This window comes from Marmota monax, unplaced genomic scaffold (genome assembly GCF_021218885.2).
Source record: "Marmota monax isolate L192 unplaced genomic scaffold, Marmota_monax_Labrador192_F-V1.1 WCK01_AAM20220418_F8-fsc00007, whole genome shotgun sequence".
Lineage (NCBI taxonomy): Eukaryota > Metazoa > Chordata > Mammalia > Rodentia > Sciuridae > Marmota > Marmota monax.
This window is the reverse complement of record NW_026692781.1, coordinates 29,075,749-29,097,679: the sequence shown is the minus strand read 5'-3', so window position 1 is coordinate 29,097,679 and position 21,931 is coordinate 29,075,749. Positions and strand designations below refer to the sequence as shown.

The 21,931-nt window shown below is 36.0% G+C and overlaps 1 protein-coding gene across 1 annotated transcript in view; it reads left to right on the top strand.

Annotated features, from left to right (window-relative positions):
* Pgap1 (post-GPI attachment to proteins inositol deacylase 1) overlaps positions 1-21,931 on the top strand; it is an 89,308-nt gene that overhangs the window by 28,076 nt on the left and 39,301 nt on the right. Inside the window, exons 6-12 of the mRNA XM_046447427.2 lie at positions 1,333-1,385; positions 2,145-2,211; positions 4,684-4,789; positions 5,419-5,474; positions 7,665-7,748; positions 12,055-12,101; positions 12,473-12,524. Coding sequence (XP_046303383.1) covers positions 1,333-1,385; positions 2,145-2,211; positions 4,684-4,789; positions 5,419-5,474; positions 7,665-7,748; positions 12,055-12,101; positions 12,473-12,524 — 465 coding nt within the window. The remainder of the gene's footprint in view (positions 1-1,332; positions 1,386-2,144; positions 2,212-4,683; positions 4,790-5,418; positions 5,475-7,664; positions 7,749-12,054; positions 12,102-12,472; positions 12,525-21,931) is intronic.

Below are 21,931 nucleotides of genomic sequence, written 5' to 3'. Positions count from 1 at the left end.
AGATACAAAATATATACCCCAAAGTCATACCCACAATGCCCATCTCCTCTAGCCACACCCTACCTGCGTTCAGTTAATCCCCAGTAAGGGATTAATTCACTGATTGGTTTAAGGCTCACATAACCGAATCATTTCTCCTCTTAACCTTCTTACGTTGTCTCACACATGAGCAGGCTAATGCTATAATGCAGGACACCTCACATCCAAACCATAACAACATTGTTAAGGAATCCTTCTTTCTAAACATCATTTATGTTGTTTAGGAGCCTTTTCTTTTTATATCTCTAACCAGTACTATACAACTATACTTCCTAATCCATATAAGTTTTGTTTTGTTTTTCCTAAAATAAGTAAGCCTGGACCCCACTTACAAAAATCTGATTTGGTTGTTTTAGAATTGTGATCAGGCATATTTAATTTTTAAAAACTATTTTAAAGCATTTATTTTTCAGGCACCCTCCTAATTAAGAGTCATGATTTTGAATCTTAGTTGAGTTAAAACTAAAATTACTGAAATATCTTTTGTAATCTATTTCATAAACTGATTTATTAAAGAGTCTTAAACTCAGCTTCTTATTAAAAGTAATTAAAAAGTTAGATGTTAAATTTCAGTACAGAATCTATGGATGCTTTAATAATTTTTTAAATTAATTAATTAATTTGTTCTAATTTGTTATACATGACAGCAGAATGCATTTCAGCTCATAGTACACAAATGGAGCACAATTTTTCATTTCTCTGGTTGTACACAAAGTAGAGTCACACCATTTGTTCTTCATACATGTACCTAGGGTAAGATGTCCATCTCATTCCACCATCTTTCCCACCCCTTTAACCCCTCCCTCCCCTTTCCCCTATCCAGACCTCCTCCATTCTTCCCATGCTATTCCCCCACCCCCATTATGGATCAGCATTCACTTACCAGTGGAAACATTTGGCCGTTAGTTTTTGGGGATTGGCTTACTTCGCTTAGCGTGATATTCTCCAACTCTATCCATTTACTTGCAAATGCTATGATTTCATTCTCTTTTAATGCTCAGTAATGTTTCATTGTGTATATATACCACAGTTTCTTTAAATGGATGCTTTAATAATTTTTAAAGGTAATTTAAGCTTGACTAACCAGTAATGACATTCAGAGTTACATTATTTTATACAAGAAATATCTTCATATTATTTGGATCACCTTTTATAAGATGTATCTTTAAAAGAATATAATACAGTGAAACTAATACTGTGTTTCTAAATATTAGCTTATAAGAATGTCAGACCTTTCAGAGAATAACAAATGTGGTTTTCTTAAGTTTGATTTTTTTCCCCCTTTCTTTTTAGAGTTCAGCAGTGCCTAAGACCTGGGTCTCAACAGACCACCTCTCCATTGTGTGGTAAGTTAATATAACATTTTGGTCATTTGTCATGGTCCTCTTTTCTCATCAATGCATTAATTAGTTTTATCCGTAAATAAATAAGTCTGTGGGAGAAAGATTAATTTAGGGATTTAAAATTCGAAACTTGGCTCTTGTCTCAGTTTGACCATGGTTCCCTTTAGAGTCTATAATATTATCTCCTAAAGAATCAGTATCCTTAGTTTCAAAGGAAGCTAAGCATCAGATACTAAAATTTTTGAGTTTATCATAGTTTGGCAGAATCAAATCTGTCCTGGCAGGACATGGGAAACCAAGTAGAAATTAGATTTACTCTTGATGTAAGAGAAAAAAAAAGAGATTAAATATGGATCAAAAAAGGGGCAGATTCTAGTGTCTCTTTATGTTTTGGGTTAAAGATTCTCCTAAGTGTCTTATGGCTGGGTAAGCAGTAGTGTCTACAGAACCACACAGAGCACACATATATAAGAATAGGGCAGACTTGATATATCTGTAGCTAGGAGTTAGGGTAGGTGAGGATATTAAGTGAAGACAGAAGGACTCTGATAGTTCTGTCAAACATTGCGGAAGATTTAGTTTGCTTTATTTTAATAGTTTTCAACCTTAAGATATATGCTTAACAAGAATGATTTGTTAAATAACTTTTTAGTTTGCAGCATTAAAGGAAACTGAAAATCTTCCATTAAATAATAGAATGCATATTTGTATCAAGAAGTGTATATTTTAAGGTAGTTTCATTCATAACACTTTATTCTTTAGGTGTAAACAATTGCAGTTGACTACAATTCGAGCCTTCTTTGATCTTATTGATGCCGATACTAAACAAGTACGTATTTTTAAACTAATTCTTATTTCAGCAAAATGAAAGCTTTTGTTACAGCAATGATTTAATGCATTTTTTTACATTGATGAAAATAGAAGCCTATACCTTGCATCAATTTTAATAAGGACCAAATGGGAATATCTTTTTTTTCCTTTTTCTTTTTTTTTTTTGATCATACTTTGACCACTGTTTTTTAAAGCCCCCTCCACACATACTATTTGTTTATTTAGCAATACTGGGAATTGAACCCAGGGGTTCTTTACCATTGAGCTACTTTAAATTCTATTTTGAATTTAGGGTCTAAGTTGCTGAGGCTGCCCTTAAACTTGTATTCTCCTGCCTCAGCCACCCAAGTCACTTGGATTATAGGTGTTTACCACTTTGCTAGGTTAATAATAATAATAATAATACCAGGTTAATCATCATCATCATCATCATCATCCTTTGATCAATGTTAATAACTCAAAATGCAATAAAAATGAAAAAGTAAAAGAATACTTTAAACTTTCCCCCAGTTTACCCCTTCACTGTTTAAAAGTCTGATATATCTCTTTTGTTTTTTAAATACTTATTACAAGCTATTTTATAATATTTTTTCTTAGTATTGTAAACATCATTATTTATCTTATTAGATATTTTGGACCATGTATTTAAACAGTGTCTGCTTCAATTGTGTTTTTCACTGCTGTGACTAAAAGACCCAATCAAAACAATTGTAGAGGAAGAAGTTTATTTGAGGAGTCACAGTTTCAGAGGTCTTAATTCATAGACATCAGGTTCCATTCCTTGGGGCTTGAGGTGAAGTACAACTTGATGACAGAAGATTGTGGTGGAGGGAAACAGCTCACCTGATGATCAGGAAGCAGAGAGAGAGTCCACTCTCCAAATGGAAAATATATACCCCAAAAGGCATGCCCCACAGGGACCTTCCTCCCCCAACCATGCCTACCTTCAGTTGCCACTCAGTTAATCCCATCAGGGGATTAATTCACTGATTGGGTTAAGGTTCTCATAACCCAATCATTTCTCCTCTAAACCTTCTTGCATTGTCTCACCATGAGTTTTTTTGGGACACCTAATATCAAAACCATACCGTGTCTTTGTAGGGGACACCTAAATTCAAAATATACAGTGACTTTAGCTTTCTGATAAGATTAAAATATGTTCATTTAGTGAATAAACCAAGCTCACAAGAACTTAAAATGTGTGTTTGTGTAAGTTGAGCCTGTTCTATAGTGAGATTTCACAATTATAGATTCACCTCTTCAAATAGGTGATTTTTTTCAGGTTGTTCAATTAGAAGAACATACGGAAATCATAGTGCCCTTTATAGAACATCACTTTACTCTTTCTTCTCTTTCTTGTCTACTAGCAGATAAATAAATAGTGGCAGACACTAAGGATTTTAGCAAAATTTCTTTTTTGTGAGTTGGAAACAGATTGACATTATTCCTCTTAAATAGCCTTTACCTCAGGTCATCTTGCAGTATCTCACTGTTGCATGGAAACATATTTTGAGAACTGTGGCTCTTGACTTCTCCTTTTGGAGAGAAAATTTTACTATTTTTAGGCAATCTTTTTCAAAGCATACAGTCCAGATATTTTTGGAGTCTCTTTCCTAAAGTCTTCAAGTCTTGGTGGCTTCTCTCAGTAGGTTTCTAGGTAAAACTTTCCTTTATCATTGTGTCTTAGAACTTTTCTCCTGTGGTAAACTTTCTTGAGAGATAGGGAAAAGTGTCTGTATTTTTTTCTAAACTCTTCAGAAGGCTAAATAACCACCATTAGAATCACAGATACTTAGTTTTCTCTTAAAGATCCAAGTGTTTATGTTTTACCAAATTTTAAGCCAGAAAATTTCATATTAGTGTATAATATTAATGGATATAGTGTATTTATTGAAGTAAGTGAACTTCATGGAGTTGACACTGTGACTTGATCCTGGAACACAAACATTTTATGGTTGGTTGACATTGTTTTCATTGTGAGGCTTAACCAGCAGAAGTTTTAAGCCTCCTTGACAGAGTACAACTAGATACAATAATTGGATCAATTAAAATTTCGAAACTAGTTTGTATTCAAACTGACACATGATAGGAAAAACCTTATGCCCATCAATGAAAATCAGCAGTACTTCAGACAGATATATTTTTAAATAAAATTTTATAATTTATTTTAATAAACAAAACCATGTTTCCAGTAACTCCTAAGATGAAAAAAGAACTCTTAACACTTATGTAAAGTAGTTTCCAAGGAAAACGTTGATAATTTGTGTTTTCTCTATTGCCCAATGGATTCTTTGTTGTGGGATTGGGGCTGGTCTGAATTTGGAAACATGTTAAGGGCTTAGAACAGACTCAGAAATGTTGGCCTTTATTATTATTACTTGAAATAATATTTGGTATTTAATATTATTACTTGAAACAGTGTTTCATTGAACTATCATGGTATGATGGAATGTGTTAATGTTTATTCTAGATTACTCAAAATTCCAAGAAGAAATTGTCAGTTTTGAATCACCACTTTATAAGACATCCTGCAAAACATTTTGAGGAAAATCCGTCAATAATTTCTGATTTAACAGGTTGGTGGTAATAACATATTTTAAGTAGAAATTTTCATTATTGTTATTTTTAAATTTGTTGTTGGCACACAAAGTATTTGAAACTAATACATCAGATGTTATCCTAATATTTATTAATTTTCTTTTGGTGATGCTAACGAGTTTCTTGATTTGGAAGGGAGAAAGTAGAAAAGCAAGTAGTAAGGTACTGATAAAAATCTGTGCTGAAAATAGCATGAAAAATACAAGGTGTTTTAAAAATAAGAGCTGTGTTATTTTTGATACCTCTTAGTTTCTCAATATCATTTATTCTTCAGTCTTTCTTTGGATTACCAGCATATTTTTTTGCTGATAAATTTTGCTTTTCAGTTTAGTAATACCTGTAATCGTTTATTTAATTAAATGTCATATTTTGGAAATGAAATATTTATTTACTTCTATTGATAATTTCTCAGAGTTAAAGATGCCTGGTAGATTTATAATACTTTACATGCTAGTTGGTGGTAAGCATAATGAGAACATGTTTTTCGATTTTATTTTTTAAAAAAGCCAATGTTCAGGAAAACATTTTTTTGTTATGATTATTTTACCAGGATTCAAAAAAATATTTTATATAAAAAGTCAAGTAAATTAATTTCCTTCTCTTTAAGGGACATCCATGTGGGTTCCAGTAAAAGTGTCCAGATGGACCTATGTGGCTTACAATGTAAGTATGTCATTAATGGATGTTTTTCAGGAATATTTTAGCATTTATCTCTAAAAGTTAAAGATGCTTTACAAAATGATAAACACATACTGACATACTGTTTCCCCACAATTTAATAATAATTCCTTAATAATAAATATTTGGTCAGTGTTCAATTTTTCATTTTTATCTTAAACTTATCTTTTTTTTTCTTTTTCCATTTGTTAGTTTGAATCTGGCTCCAAATAAGGCCTACATATTGTTATTGGTTCTTATGTCTCTTGTTTTTCTTTAATACTTCCTGCACCTTTATTTTTTCCTTGAAATTTATTTGTTGACAAAAGTTGGTCATTTTTGGCGGGGAGGTACCAGGGATTATACTTAGGGGCCCTCATCCACTGAGCCACATCCCCAGCCCTATTTTGTATTTTACTTAGAGACATGGTCTCACTGAGTTGCTTAGCACATCATTTTTGCTGAGGCTGGCTTTGGACTCTCTCTTTCTGTCTCAGCCTCTCAAACTGCTAGGATTATAGGTGTCTGCCACCTTACCCTACTAAAGTTGGTCATTTTTGTGATTGAGTTTCATAGTTGATTTTGCTGATTGTATTCCTGTGGTCATTCAGTATGTTCCGTTCCCTCTTAACCTGTGATTTTGTAATTGGGTCTAGATGTGTGAAAGATTCAAGTTTTTCTGCCTTTTTTTTTTTTTTGTCATTGAACCCAGGATTGAACCCATGGACACTTTACCACTGAGCTACATCCCCAGTCCTTTTTATTTTATTTTTTTATTTTGAGAAGGTCTCACTAAGTTGCTGCAGCTGGCCTTGAACTTGGGATGCTCTTGCCTCAGTCTCCCACCATGGCCTATGCTACCATGCCCAGCTTACTTTTTGTTTTTTACTTTTGCTAAACTATCTCTCTTTGTGATATTAGTAGTTATTAATAAGGAAGGTCTGGAGTCATTAATTTATTTAGGAGGATGCAGAAATGATTATATTCTAATTTTATTGTTCATTCTTCATTTATTAACTGGATTACTATATTAAAAAATTCCCCTCATCTACTAAATTGTCAAAAGTGGAACAAATAATAAAGGAGTATTTTAGTCAGCTTTTTCACTTCTGTGACTAAAAGACCTGAAAAGAACAATTTTAGAGAAGGAAAGGAAATTTGGGGGCTCATGGCTTCAGAAATCTCAGTCTATAGAAGGCCAGCTCCATTCCTCAGGGCTCCAGTGAGTCAGAAATCATGACAGAAGAGTGGGGCGGAGGGAAGTGGCTCACTTAATGATCAGGAAGCAGAGAGAGAGAGAGAGAGATATTTCACTAGCCACACCCCCAATGACCCACCTCCTCCAGCCATACCCTACCCACCTTCAGGTACCACTGAGTTAATCCCATTGATGGATTAATTTACTGATTGGGTAAGAATCTTAAACCCAGTCATTTTTCCTGTAAATCTTCTTAAATTGTCTCACACATGAGCTTTTCAGGAATGCCTCACATCCAAACCATAACAAGGAGAATGATAATTTCATTGATCTTTGGTTCTTACTTTTATATTTACTGGTTATCAGAATAGTAATTGGCTCATTATTGACCTCTTCCAGTGATCATTAGAAGTTCTTCCCCAGTGTTATTAAGAAATCGTGAACTTAAATGTATTTGTGGTTCAGTCCTTTGATGGTAAAATTGTTTTGTTTGACCAGTGCAAGCCATTTCAAGTTTTGGCTCCATAGTCTTTTTGGTATAGCTCTTTGTCTTTAATAGTTTCCTCACTGTCCAGTAGGACAAGACATTTCAGCTTATTTTTTTAGATCTCCTGCACCAGAACTTAAATCAGCTATTTATTTAAGGAACTATTTGTACTTTGGGAAATGGTATCTCAAAGCCATAATCTAGTATTAGAGATTCCTGGTTACTGGGTTGGTGTTTCTAGACCATTTCTGAAGCCAGAACTAAGAAATTTATTTGTTATAATTTAGAGGCCCAAAATTCACAAGTAATAGGCATTCATAATGATACTTCCAGAACAAAAATTCAGGGCCACTTTATCTTGCTTTCTTATTTTCTTCCACTCACTTCTAGAATATTGGTTCTTAACAACACGAAGAATAATAGAATGAGAAAATTATACATATGATTTATCTTAAGTTTTTGATGATAAAATTATCCTCTCATAGCTATATTATTTTGCTTCTCTTTTTAGGAATCTGATAAGATATATTTTACATTTCCTCTTGCAAATCATAGAAAAATCTACACTCATGTCTACTGTCAGAGCACCATGCTGGTAAGATAATTGGTACATTGTATGTTAATTTGAAACACTTGTTCATTTTTTAGATTCAATTAGTATCTAATAGGTTTAGCTGTGAATTGTTATTAGATCTAATTAGCTGAAATGTATCTGTTTGGAATAGTATTTTCATTGAAAAGTATTAATCAGAATTTTTCTGTAAGATAATATACTGGTAACGTGTACCTTTGGATCTAGTTTAGGACTTCCTGTCTTTCAGACTTACAAAGACACTGTGTTCAAGATAAAGGAATTGAATTCAAAGCCTCTTTTATTCTAAAATTATATTCATATTTTTTTGCACTTTCCACTTCTTGAATTTATTTTTTTTAATTTTTTTATATACATTAGTTTAGTTAGAATGTATTTTGACACATACATCCATAGAGTATAACTTTCCATTTTTTGTGGTTGTGCATGATGTGGAGCTACATTGGTCATGTATTCATATATAAACATAGGAAAGTTATGTCTGATTCATTCTACTGTCTTTCCTAATCCCATCCCCCCTTCCTTCTATTCATATTTTAAAGAACATAGTTAATTAAGTAAGGCTATTTCATAAGAATTTTATAAAGTAAATCCTAGTTTTCCATTAACTATCATACTAAAACATCCTATACTTTTTATACTGACAGTTAACAGTTAACTGTATAATGTAATAAATACTTAAATTATATCAAAGCAATGATTTTGTGTTTCTTTTTAATGAACTATGCTAAGCATTGTTTTAAAAAATGTTAGATGCTTACTTCAACAACACACATACTAAAATTGGAATGAGAACTGGAGTGTAGCTCAGTGGTGGAGCACTTGCCTAGCAGCCATTATAAAGAATACTGCAAGTTAATGTAATAGCCAAAGTTTTGCAACTCTTTCAGACCCTAGCATCTCTCAATCTAAATATGAATGGTGAGTTTATCTTTGGAGAATCTGGTCCTGAGAGTGATGGCTTAATACATTCAATTTAATACTGTATTTTAAATTAGAAAGTCAGCCAGGTGCAGTGACACATGCCTGTAATTCCAGTACCTTAGGAGGCTGAGACAGAAGGATCTCAAGATCAAGGCCAGCTTCTGTAATTTAGGGAGACTGTGTCTCAAAATAAAAAGAACTGGTGATATAGCTCAATGATATAGCACCCTTGGGTTGAGTTCCTCATAACACAAAAGGAAGAAAGGGAGGGAGGAAGCCTGTTATATTGAGAAGAATGCTCCTCAAAGTACAAATTATCCATTTGGCTAATTGTAGGGGCCCTTAATCATATTTAATGTCTGTAAATTAAGTACTATAAAGTCATGTGGTGAATTTAAAAAAAAAAAACTTCTTAATTTTTATTGTAGAAGTTTTCAAGCATATTTAAAAGTAGAGCCAAAATAATAATAATGACTTAGTTTGTAACCAGCACACAGATTTAACAGTTATCAACATTCTGTTATTCTTTTTTTTGGTTTGTTTTTAATATTTTTTAGTTGTCAATGGACCTTTATTTTTTTTATTTATGTGCGGTGCTGAGAATCAAACCAAGCACTTTACCACTGAGCCACAACCCCAGCCCCAACATTCTGTCATTCTTATGTCATTTATTCCTTCCCATGTTTTTTGTAAGGAGTACCAGGGATTGAACTCACGGGCACTCAACCACTAAACCATATCCCCAGCCCTATTTTGTATTTTATTTAGAGACAGGATCTTACTGAGTTGCTTAGCACCTCGCTTTTTGCTGAGGCTGGCTTTGAACTCGCTGGCCTCCTGAGCTGCTGGGATTACAGATGTGTACCGCCACGCCTGGCTCCTTCCCACCTTTTGTTGGGCTCAAGTGTTTTTCTTTTTTTGTTTTAAGTCCCAGGCACCTTATCATTTTATCCACAGATACTTGAATATGTTTTTCTATCAGATAAGGATTTTACATATTACTATAATGCCATTATTTTATTTAACCAAATTAGTACTGATTCATTAATATCATCTGATATTCATTATTCAGTTTTCCTCAGCTCACATGTTTTTGTTTTGTTTTTTGAGACAGGATCTTCTTACGTTGCTTACGTCCTCACTGAATTGTTTATGTTCTCACTGATTTGCCTCCCAAGCTCCTGGGATTACAGGCATGTGCCACCGTGGCTGGCTAGCTCACTCATTTAAATTTTAAATTATTTGAATAAAAAATTGAAGTGTATACATTGTCTTAGGTTCCTGGATCTTAAGTCTCCTTTCTAATAACCCTCTTACCTTTTCCCTTTATGCCCTATTGTTTTCTGAAAACTAGTAGTTACATTTAGAATCTTGATTAGATTCAAATTAAATTTTTTTGTGGTAAGAATGTTCTATAAGTAGAACTATATCCCTATTTTATCGCATCTAATGATTTTAGCAGCCATTGAAGACATTATTATTTTGTTTTTACTGCAGACAGAATCTGAGAATAACATTTTTGAATAGTAGTATTTTCTTTCTTATTTAGGAATTAGTAATTCCTGAGTAACTTCTAAGGCTTTCATTACAGTTCTTGTAGTTGGGTGAGTTAGGAAAGTTTTCTAGATGATTTGAAATTGTTCTTTGACATACAGATTATATCAACATGGTATATATTAGTGGGGACTTGAATAGTATATTATCTATTCAATCTTATGATGAATGGTCCAGACTTTTCTATACACTGAAGTACGTTGTATGGAATATTATCACTTTTTATAATGAAGTTTACCTTTGAGGATAGGCTTTGTTAGGAGCTACAAAAACCCATTACAGAGTGGGTTAGGGCCAGTCGCAGTGGTGCACACCTGTAATGCCAGCAACTTGGGAGGATGAGGCAGGAGGATTGCAAGTTCAAAACCATCCTCAGCAACTTAGTGAGGACCTAATAAGTAACTTAGTGAGACCTTGTTTGTAAATGAAAAATAAAAAGGGCTGGGAATGTGGCTCAGTGGTTAAGCACCCCTGAGTTCAATCCCTGGTACACCTACCCCTGGGGGGGAAAAAAGTGTATTGGATCTTTAGACACTGTTAGATTTTCTTCATCTGAGCTATGCCTGTCTATTATGTTGCATTGCTTTATAATGACATATTGTCTTTGGGGGAAGCACAGGTAATTAATATAGGAGTCACACAAAGATTTTGTCTGCAGTAGAGAGCAGAGAAGTATCACAATGTTTTTGTTTTCTGTTTTCTATATTCTTCAGAAATGGCTTAACGTTCTATTTAAGCTCTGTGAGGGCAGAGTCTGTGTCTGCCAAACTCATTATTTTCCCTGAGGGCCTAACATAATTTGTTGCTGGGCATGGTGGTGCTTGCCTATAATCCCAGCTACTTGAGAAGCTAAGGAGGAGGATCACAAATTTGAGGGCAGCTTCAACAATTTAGCAAGATCTTGCCTCAAAATAATAAAAAGGACTGGGTATGTAGTTCAGTGGTAAAGTGCTCCTGAATGAACAGGTGGATTTCTTCATGGTTTTATCTATAATAACTAAGAACGAATTATATAGATAACAATGCTACTCCCTACATTCTGGTAGGATTTTAGTTGTTGAATTTTCATTGCTCTGACTTCCTTAAAAGTTAGAAGATGTTGGGTCATACCACTTTTAAGTGGGTAAAGTTGAGTACAGAATGTTGTTAAAACATCATAATAGTATGCAGCATTCTAGTCCCATGCTGGTGAAGCCCTTGGAATTGTGCCTCAGTCTATACATGTTCCTAATTGTGTAGAAGTTATCTGCTAATAATCAAATGGGAGCTAAAATAATAAAGTAAAAGTCCTAATACAGTAATTGTTATATTTTTAAATAAAAGTTATTTTTAATTGTTAATTATTTGAGTAGGGGTGTGTGTGTGTGTGTGTGTGTGTGTGTGGTGCTGGGGATTGAACCCAGGGACTTGTACATGCGAGGCAAGCACTCTACCAACTGAGCTATATCCCTAGCCCAGGATTTATGTTTTTATAAGAGTCTATCTCTAATTCATATTTCTATTTTTGTTAAAATGTAGGTTGCTTACTGCATAACTATCTAAAGCATGGACATTAGTGAATTCTTTGAAAATTTTGGTTCAACAATTAAAAATGCATAGGTGATATGCTGAGATCCTATTAGGTCACTCTCTAGGTTAACTACTTAACCTACCTTTCCAGTTTTACATTAGACATCTTTGCCTGTCTTTGACCTGTGTGACTTGTGAGAATCATAGCTACTTTGTTTCCTTTGCCCCTACTTATATATTAGGAAAGTGTTGAAGATGCTTGTTTTATATAATCATTTAGTATAATATTTAATATGTTTTGCTTTGCGTTATTAATTAACAGGATACAAACAGTTGGATATTTGGCTGCATAAACAGCACTTCTATGTGGTAAGTCTTGAACCTATGCCCTTCATTGTTCATTTTTGTCAACGTAAGCAATATTCAGAAGTCACACTTTTGGAATAGCTTCATATATTCTTATACTCATTTTCATTCTGTATTAAATCATAGTATTGATTTTTAAATGAAAAGTAAGCGCTGTGACTATACTAGTAGTTTTTGTACACATTGAAAGTCATTGTTAGGAAAAAGTGGTTTTGTTGCCAGGGGAACTATGTGGACAGAGTTTAGTGGAATAGACTTATTAGACTTCAGTTATAACTCTTACATTTGTAGATGGTATTCTTTTCCTCTGAAATTCAATTTATAAAACTTTAATATAGTTGTTCTTTAATTATATTTTTGTATTTATTTCAAAGCCGGCAAGGAGTTGATTTATCATGGAAAGCTGAACTTCTGCCAACAATTAAGGTAAATTATAGCTTTACAATTTTAATATTCAGGTGAAAAGATACTTGAGCCTATAGACATTTTAAAATATACTTTTATTAATTTAATTATTAAGTAAACATGAGATTGCTAACTACATTTTAGGAATATTTTCTTTAGAAGTCTATGTGATGAGAAACAACATGCAATTAATATTAAAGGCTGGGGTGCAGCTCATTGGAGCATACATAAGGCCCTGGGTTCAATGCCTAACCCTTCAAAAAAGAAAAGAAACTTAGAAGTTAAAACAGTATTCCAAGTCTCTATATGTTAGAGCATCATGCCAAAAGAGCTAGATAGATTTTTAATATTAAATATGAGAGTTTATTTAAATGGTCTGTCTTAAACTACAAACTGATTAATGTATTATACTCAGCATTTCATTTTGGGAGGAAGTACCTATAGTAGGGAAGTGGGCATTCCAAAGAAACTTGAAATAATTTACCAGATAACTTCCGTTTAACATTGTGATTACCCACTTGGATAATTTACCTTTGTCTAGAATTCTCCAGGGTAATAAATCACAGCAGAGATTTACTTAATAACTGTTAGTGATTTCCTTAAGTATATTGATAGGTTAGCAAATGTATTTTTAAAGGTTTATTTGTATATTCTCAAAATATATTAATGAAAAGGCAAAATAATCCTAAAATTTGATGAGAATGTTATTTCCAAATTGTATTTATTATAACTGATAATATTATGCTAGAATAGATAGTAAAGTCTTCAAATAAATCTGTACTTCAAAAATAAAACATATTTTCCTAATGAGTGCTAGACTCATAGGCTTAAAAATGAAATCAAGTTACACAGAGCATGGAGCGTCCGAGTTCCGGCTCCCGGAACTTCCCTGGCCCGGGGCTAGGAGCCGCGGAAACTGCTTCTCGGTCCGGGTCCTGCTGAGGGCCGGTCAGGACTCACCCGTTGCTTTGGTTGCCCGGCAAGGGGAACGAAATGCTGCCATTCGCATAGGATACCAACATGGCAGAGATCTGATGTCAGCAGAAAGCGGCGGAGGAGAGAACTTCATCAATACCAGTGGTGACATAAGCAGTTGGTCTCCTGGTAGGGGGGGTGAGGCACAGTCACCCGAGTCTCCTCAATTTGTCGTCGAGCCAGAGGGGAGGAGCCGGGCCAACGCCAGCGCCCGGAGCAGGCCCAGCGGCTCACCAGCGTGGTGACCGCGTGACCCCAATTGGAGAGGGGGCGGAGCGGAGCCGCCACCCGCACCCGCAAGGTGGGCAGACCCGCGACCCAGTGGTACATGGGCGTGGTAGGAGGGGCAGGGCAGAGCCGCCGTTCGCGCTGGCAAGGTAAACAGACCTGTGACAGCCTGGTGGGTCAGGCCCAGTGGCCTGCCAGTGTGGTACACACGTCACCCCAACTGGAGTAGGGGCAGAGCAGATCCTTCTGCCACGCCCGGATCAGGCCCTGCCGGTGTGGTGGTCACGTGACCCCAATTGGAGTGGGGGCGGAGCGGAACCGCCACCCGTGCCCGCAGGGTGAGCAGACCAGTGATCAACCTGCAGATCAGGCCCAGGGGTCCGCAGGTGTGGTAGGAGGGGCAGGGCAGATCCGCCGCCCGCGCCTCCAAGGTAGGCAGACCTACAACAGACCGGCGGATCAGGCCCAGGAGCCTGCCGGCGTGGTACAAACACCACCCTAATTGGAGTAGTGGCAGAGCAGAGTCGCCGCCCGTGCCAGGAACAGGCCCAGCGTCCTGCAGGCGGGGTAGTCACGACACCCCAATTGGAGTAGGGGCAGAGCAGAGACTCCACCCGTGCCCGAAAGGCGGGCAGATCTGCGACTGACCAGCGGGACAGGCCCAGTGGCCTGCCGGTACGACAGACACGTCACCCCATTTGGAGTAGGGGCAGAGTAGAGCCGCCTCCCGCGCCTGCAGGGTAGGCAAACCTGCAACCGACTGGCGGATCAGGCCCGGTGGCCTGCCGGCGTGGTACACTCGTCACCCCAATCGGAGTAGGGGCAGAACAGAGCCGCCGCCAGCTCCCAGAACAGGCCCAGTGACCTGCCGGCGTGGTAGCCACGACACCCCAATTGGAATAAGGAGAGAGCAGAGCCGCCGCCCGCACCTGCAGGAAAGATACGCAAGCAGTATGAAAAGACAAGGAAAGAAAGGACCACAAGCAATGCAGGTCAACGCAACTTTAGAAGAGGTAACAGCTGCAGCAGATGGAATGTCAGATAAAGAATTCAGGATATACATGCTTCAGATGATCTGGAGTATCAAGGAAGACATTAAACAGCAAAATCAGACAATGAAAGATCACTTCGACAACGAATTACGCAAACAAATCCAGGAAGCAAAGGATCAACTATACAGGGAGATAGAGGTTATAAAAAACAAACAAACAGAAATCCTAGAAATGCAGGAAGCAATAAACCAACTTAAAAACTCAATGGAGAATACTACCAGCAGAGTAGAACACTTAGAAGATAGAACATCAGACAATGAAGACAAAGTATTTCAACTGGAAAAGAACATAGACAGCTCAGCAAGACTGTTAAGAAACCATGAGCAGAACATCCAAGAAATATGGGATAACATTAAGAGACCAAACTTAAGAGTCATTGGGATACAGGAAGGTACAGAGCTCCAAACCAAAGGAATGAGAAGTCTATTCAATGAAATAATACAAGAAAACTTCCCAGACTTGAAGAATGAGACAGAATCCCAAATCCTAGAAGCCTACAGGACGCCGAATGTGCAAAATCATAAGAGATCCACACCTAGACACATTATAATGAAGATGCCCAACATACAGAATAAGGAGAGAATTTTAAAAGCTACAAGAGAAAGGAAGCAGATTACATTTAGGGGTAAGCCAATCAGGATAACAGCTGATCTTTCAACACAGACTCTGAAAGCTAGAAGATCCTGGAATAACATATTTCAAACACTGAAAGAAAATGGGTTCCAACCAAGAATTGTGTATCCAGCGAAATTAAGCTTCAGGATGGAGGATGAAATTAAAACCTTCCACGATAAACAAAAGTTTAAAGAATTCGCAGCTAGAAAACCATCTCTTCAAAACATCCTCGCCAAAGCATTACAGGAAGAGGAAATGGAAAATAACAATGAAAACCAACAGTGGGAGGTAGGACAGTAAAGGGGGGGGGAAATAATCAAAGAGGAAAACAAACCATGTTTAGTAACAGAAATAAACAAATATGGCTGGAAGAACAACCCATATCTCAATAATAACCCTAAATGTTAATGGCTTAAACTCACCAATTAAGAGACACAGGCTAGTAGAATGGATCACAAAACAAGACCCAACAATATGCTGCCTACAGGAGACACATTTGATAGGAAAAGACATACATAGGCTGAAGGTGAAAGGTTGGGAAAAATCATATCACTCATATGGACTTCGGAAACAAGCAGGAGTGTCCATACTCATATCAAATAAAATAGATTTCAAGCCAAAGTTAATCAAAAGAGATAAAGAGGGACACTACATACTGCTTAAGGGAACCATACACCAACAAGACATAACAATCATAAATATTTATGCCCCAAACAATGGTGCAGCTATGTTCGTCAAACAAACTCTTCTCAAGTTCAAGAGTCTAATAGACCACCATACCATAATCATGGGAGACTTCAACACACCTCTCTCGCCACTGGACAGATCTTCCAAACAAAAGTTGAATAAGGAAACTATAGAACTCAATAACACTATTAATAACCTAGACCTAATTGACATATATAGAGTATACCACCCAACATCAAGCAGTTACACTTTTTTCTCAGCAGCACATGGATCCTTCTCTAAAATAGATCATATATTATGTCACAGGGCAACTCTTAGACAATATAAAGGAGTAGAGATAATACCATGCATCTTATCTGATCATAATGGAATGAAACTGAAAATCAACGATAAAAGAAGGAAGGAAAAAGCATACATCACTTGGAGAATGAACAATAGGTTACTGAATGATCAATGGGTTATAGAAGACATCAAGGAGGAAATTAAAAAATTCTTAGAGATTAATGAAAACACAGACACAACATATCGGAATCTATGGGACACATTGAAAGCAGTTCTAAGAGGAAAATTCATTGCTTGGAGTTCATTCCTTAAAAAAAGAAAAAACCAACAAATAAATGATCTCATACTTCACCTCAAAATCCTTGAAAAAGAAGAGCAAAACAACAGCAAAAGAAGTAGAAGGCAAGAAATAATTAAAATCAGAGCTGAAATTAATGAAATTGAAACAAAAGAAACAATTGAAAATATTGACAAAACTAAAAGTTGGTTCTTTGAAAAAATAAACAAAATCGACAGACCCTTAGCCATGCTAGCGAAGAGAAGAAGAGAGAGAACTCAAATTACTAGCATACGGGATGAAAAAGGCAATATCACAACAGACACTTCAGAAATACAGAAGATAATCAAAAACTATTTTGAATCCTTATACTCCAACAAATTAGAAGATAGTGAAGGCATAGATAAATTTCTTAAGTCATATGATCTGCCCAGATTGAGTCAGGAGGATATAGAAAACCTAAACAGACCAATATCAATTGAGGAAATAGAAGAAACCATAAAAAGACTACCAACTAAGAAAAGCCCAGGTCCGGATGGGTATACAGCAGAATTTTACAAAACCTTTAAAGAAGAACTAATACCAATACTTTTCAAGCTACTTCAGGAAATAGAAAAGGAGGGAGAACTTCCAAATTCATTCTATGAGGCCAACATCACCCTGATACCTAAACCAGACAAAGACACTTCAAAGAAAGAAAACTACAGACCAATATCTCTAATGAACCTAGATGCAAAAATCCTCAATAAAATTCTGGCCACTCGGATACAAAAACATATCAAAAAAATTGTACACCATGATCAAGTAGGATTCATCCCTGGGATGCAAGGCTGGTTCAATATACGGAAATCAATAAATGTTATTCACCACATCAATAGACTTAAAAATAAGAACCATATGATCATCTCGATAGATGCGGAAAAAGCATTCGACAAAGTACAGCATCCCTTTATGTTCAAAACTCTAGAAAAACTAGGGATAACAGGAACATACCTCAATATTGTAAAAGCAATCTATGCTAAGCCTCAGGCTAGCATTATTCTGAATGGAGAAAAACTGAAGGCATTCCCTCTAAAATCTGGAACAAGACAGCGATGCCCTCTCTCTCCACTTCTGTTCAACATAGTTCTCGAAACATTGGCCAGAGCAATTAGACAGACGAAAGAAATTAAAGGCATAAAAATAGGAAAAGAAGAACTTAAATTATCACTATTTGCAGATGATATGATTCTATACCTAGCAGACCCAAAAGGCTCTACAAAGAAACTATTAGAGCTAATAAATGAATTCAGCAAAGTGGCAGGTTATAAAATCAACACGCATAAATCAAAGGCATTCCTGTATATCAGTGACAAATCCTCTGAAATGGAAATGAGGACAACCACTCCATTCAAAATATCTTCAAAAAAAATAAAATACTTGGGAATCAACCTAACAAAAGAGGTGAAAGACTTATACAATGAAAACTACAGAACCCTAAAGAGAGAAATAGAAGAAGATCTTAGAAGATGGAAAAATATACCCTGTTCATGGATAGGCAGAACTAACATCATCAAAATGGCGATATTACCCAAAGTTCTCTATAGGTTTAATGCAATGCCAATCAAAATCCCAACGGCATTTCTTGTAGAAATAGAGAAAGCAATCATGAAATTCATATGGAAAAATAAAAGACCCAGAATAGCAAAAACAATGCTAAGCAGGAAGTGTGAATCAGGCGGTATAGCGATACCAGACTTCAAACTATACTACAGAGCAATAGTAACAAAAACAGCATGGTACTGGTACCAAAACAGGCGGGTGGACCAATGGTACAGAATAGAGGACACAGAAACCAATCCACAAAACTACAACTTTCTTATATTTGATAAAGGGGCTAAAAACATGCAATGGAGGAAGGATAGCATCTTCAACAAATGGTGCTGGGAAAACTGGAAATCCATATGCAACAAAATGAAACTGAATCCCTTTCTCTCGCCATGCACAAAAGTGAATTCAAAATGGATCAAGGAGCTTGATATCAAATCAGAGACGCGCCGTCTGATAGAAGAAAAAGTTGGCTACGATCTACAGTCGGTGGGGTCGGGCTCCAAATTCCTCAATAGGACACCCATAGCACAAAAGTTAATAACTAGAATCAACAAATGGGACTTAATCAAACTAAAAAGTTTTTTCTCAGCAAAAGAAACAATAAGAGAGGTAAACAGGGAGCCTACACCCTGGGAACAAATCTTTACTCCTCACACTTCAGATAGAGCCCTAATATCCAGAGTATACAAAGAACTCAAAAAATTAGACAATAAGAGAACAAACAACCCAATCAACAAATGGGCCAAGGACCTGAACAGACACTTCTCAGAGGAGGACATACAGTCAATCAACAAGTACATGAAAAAATGCTCAACATCTCTAGCTGTCAGAGAAATGCAAATCAAAACCACCCTAAGATACCATCTCACTCCAGTAAGATTGGCAGCCATTAAGAAGTCAAACAACAACAAGTGCTGGCGAGGATGTGGGGAAAAGGGTACACTTGTACATTGCTGGTGGGACTGCAGATTGGTGCAGCCAATTTGGAAAGCAGTATGGAGATTTCTTGGAAAGCTGGGAATGGAGCCACCATTTGACCCAGCTATTCCCCTTCTTGGTCTATTCCCTAAAGACCTAAAAAGAGCGTGCTACAGGGACACTGCTACATCGATGTTCATAGCAGCACAATTCACAATAGCAAGACTGTGGAACCAACCTAGATGCCCTTCAATAGACGAATGGATAAAAAAAATGTGGCATCTATACACAATGGAGTATTACTCTGCATTAAAAAATGACAAAATCATAGAATTTACAGGGAAATGGATGGCATTAGAGCAGATTATGCTAAGTGAAGCTAGCCAATCCCTAAAAAATAAATGCCAAATGTCTTCTTTGATATAAGGAGAGTAACTAAGAACAGAGTAGGGATGAAGAGCAGGAGAAGAAGATTAACATTTAACAGGGATGAGAGGTGGGAGGGAAAGGGAGAGAGAAGGGAAATTGCATGGTAATGGAAGGAGACCCTCAGGGTTATACAGTGGAGGAGGTAGAGAGAGAGGAGGGGAGGGGAGGGGAGAGATGGGGAGGGGGCAGAGTGGAGGATGGGAAAGGCAGCGGAGCACAACAGACACTAGTATGGCAATTTGTAAATCAATGGATGTGTAACCGATGTGATTCTGCAAGCTGTGTATGGGGTGAAGGTGGGAGTTCATAACCCACTTGAATCAAAGTGTGGAATATGATATGTCAAGAAATTTGTAATGTTTTGAACAACCCACAATAAAAAATTAAAAATTAAAAAAAAAAAAAATGAAATCAATCTGGTTGGTCCCAGTTATCTTCTAATTAATAACAATTAAGTTACTTTTGCTTATGAATGTTTATACTTATTTGTCTATGTAGTTTGTACTGAAGAGAGAAACTTTAACAGAGAGGCATGATGGCAGAAAACATAATTGCAAATCATTTACACTTGAATGGTTGCAATTTTTTTGCCACCTTGTTCAGTCTTTACTTTGTGCATGTTCATTCATGAAATGGATATTACTTATATTTCTATTATTTAATTTCCCTACAGATTGTAAGGAAGTAATTTGACTCATGTACATTTTTAAGATCACTCACTGGTTCAAGCCTAATCTTCCAGGAAGGCTCAGAACAAACAAAAGTATTAGGATATATTTAATGATCATTGTTCATACGGTTTATTAAATGTTTCCTGAATTCCAATTTAGATATTCTATCCATATTATAATGTAAGAGTTAGGAACAAACAAATAAAAACCTTATAAAATGTACTTTGCTCCTGTAGTTTAAAATTATAAAATGCTAATACTGTTTTTTTTAGATTTCCAAAGATTGAACAATGTGTTCATCAAAAACTAGGCCCCTGTGCCATTTGTTCTGAATTTAAAAAACAACTGGGTGAATAAGCTATTCCAGCAGCTTGCTTTCTGTAGAGAATGCTAGAAGAGAGAAGTTAGAAAACAAAGATTATAATAGTCTACAGTTGGGCTGGAGATATCACTCAGTTGGTAGAGTGCTTGCCTTGCATTCACAAGGCCCTAGGTTTGATCCCCAGCACCAAAAATAAAATAAAATAAAATAAAATAGTAATAATAATAATAATAATAATAATAATAATACTCTACAACCTTAGGCATTCTCAAATTAAAAAGGTTATAATTATTAGATATAAACTTTTAATGAAAATCAATATTTAATATAATGTGAGTTAACTGTTTGTAAGTAGCAAAAAGTTATTTTGCCACAAGGTTGAAGGAGTGATTAGAGTGAAAACTTCATAGGTTTTATTCATGCTAATATTATATTTAAAAAGGTAATGTCAGATGAGAATTGTATCAGTTTTAGGCATCTCTACTGACTAAACTGTGAAAAAGTAGATGGAATCCTTCAACGAAGAACTTCAAGATTCAAAACTTTGCCATTGTTTGAAATAAATACTTAGAAGCTATTAGAGTAAATAGCTACACAAAAATATTCAGGTAATTCCTAATTAATTATCTACCATTTGTCTGGTGGGATGTAACTGATTTATGTGGTCCTTTAATTATAACACATGGGTATGGCCAGAGACTGCTAAGTTAGGCTTTTTGTCAGGTTGTTAGAGGGCCATTCAATTCACTGACAATTTTTTAGCTTCAGCACCTCTGTCCTACTTGGCCACATTAATGTTTCTGAAAACGAGTGGAAAAAATTTAACTGCTATAGGAATTTCTTAATACATCCCACATCTATTTCCAGGAGAAAAACTGGATTAAAAACTTTACTGGGAAAAATAAGAGACCTAGCGTAGCTAAAGCAATCCTTAGTAAGAACAGTGAAGCCGGTGGTATCATTATTACCAGACCTTAAACTATACCACAGAGCAATAGTAACAAAAGCAGCATGGTATTGGCAACAAAATAGACTTGTAGTCCAAAGGTACAAAACAGAGAACAGAGAGACAGACACACATAATTACAGTGATCTTATATTAGACAAAGGCATCAAAAACATATGTGGGAGAAAAGATTGCCTCTTCAACAAAGGTGCTAGGAAAACTGGAAATCCATATGTAACAAAGTGAAATTAAGCCACTATCTCTCACCATGCTAGATCGTGGAACCAACCTAGGTGTCCTTCAGTAGATGAATGGATAACGAAAATGTGGTTCATACACACAATGGAATATTATTCAGCATTAAAAGAGAATAAAATCATGGCATTTGCAGGTAAATGTATGGAGTTGGAGAATATTATGCTAAGTGAAGTAAGCT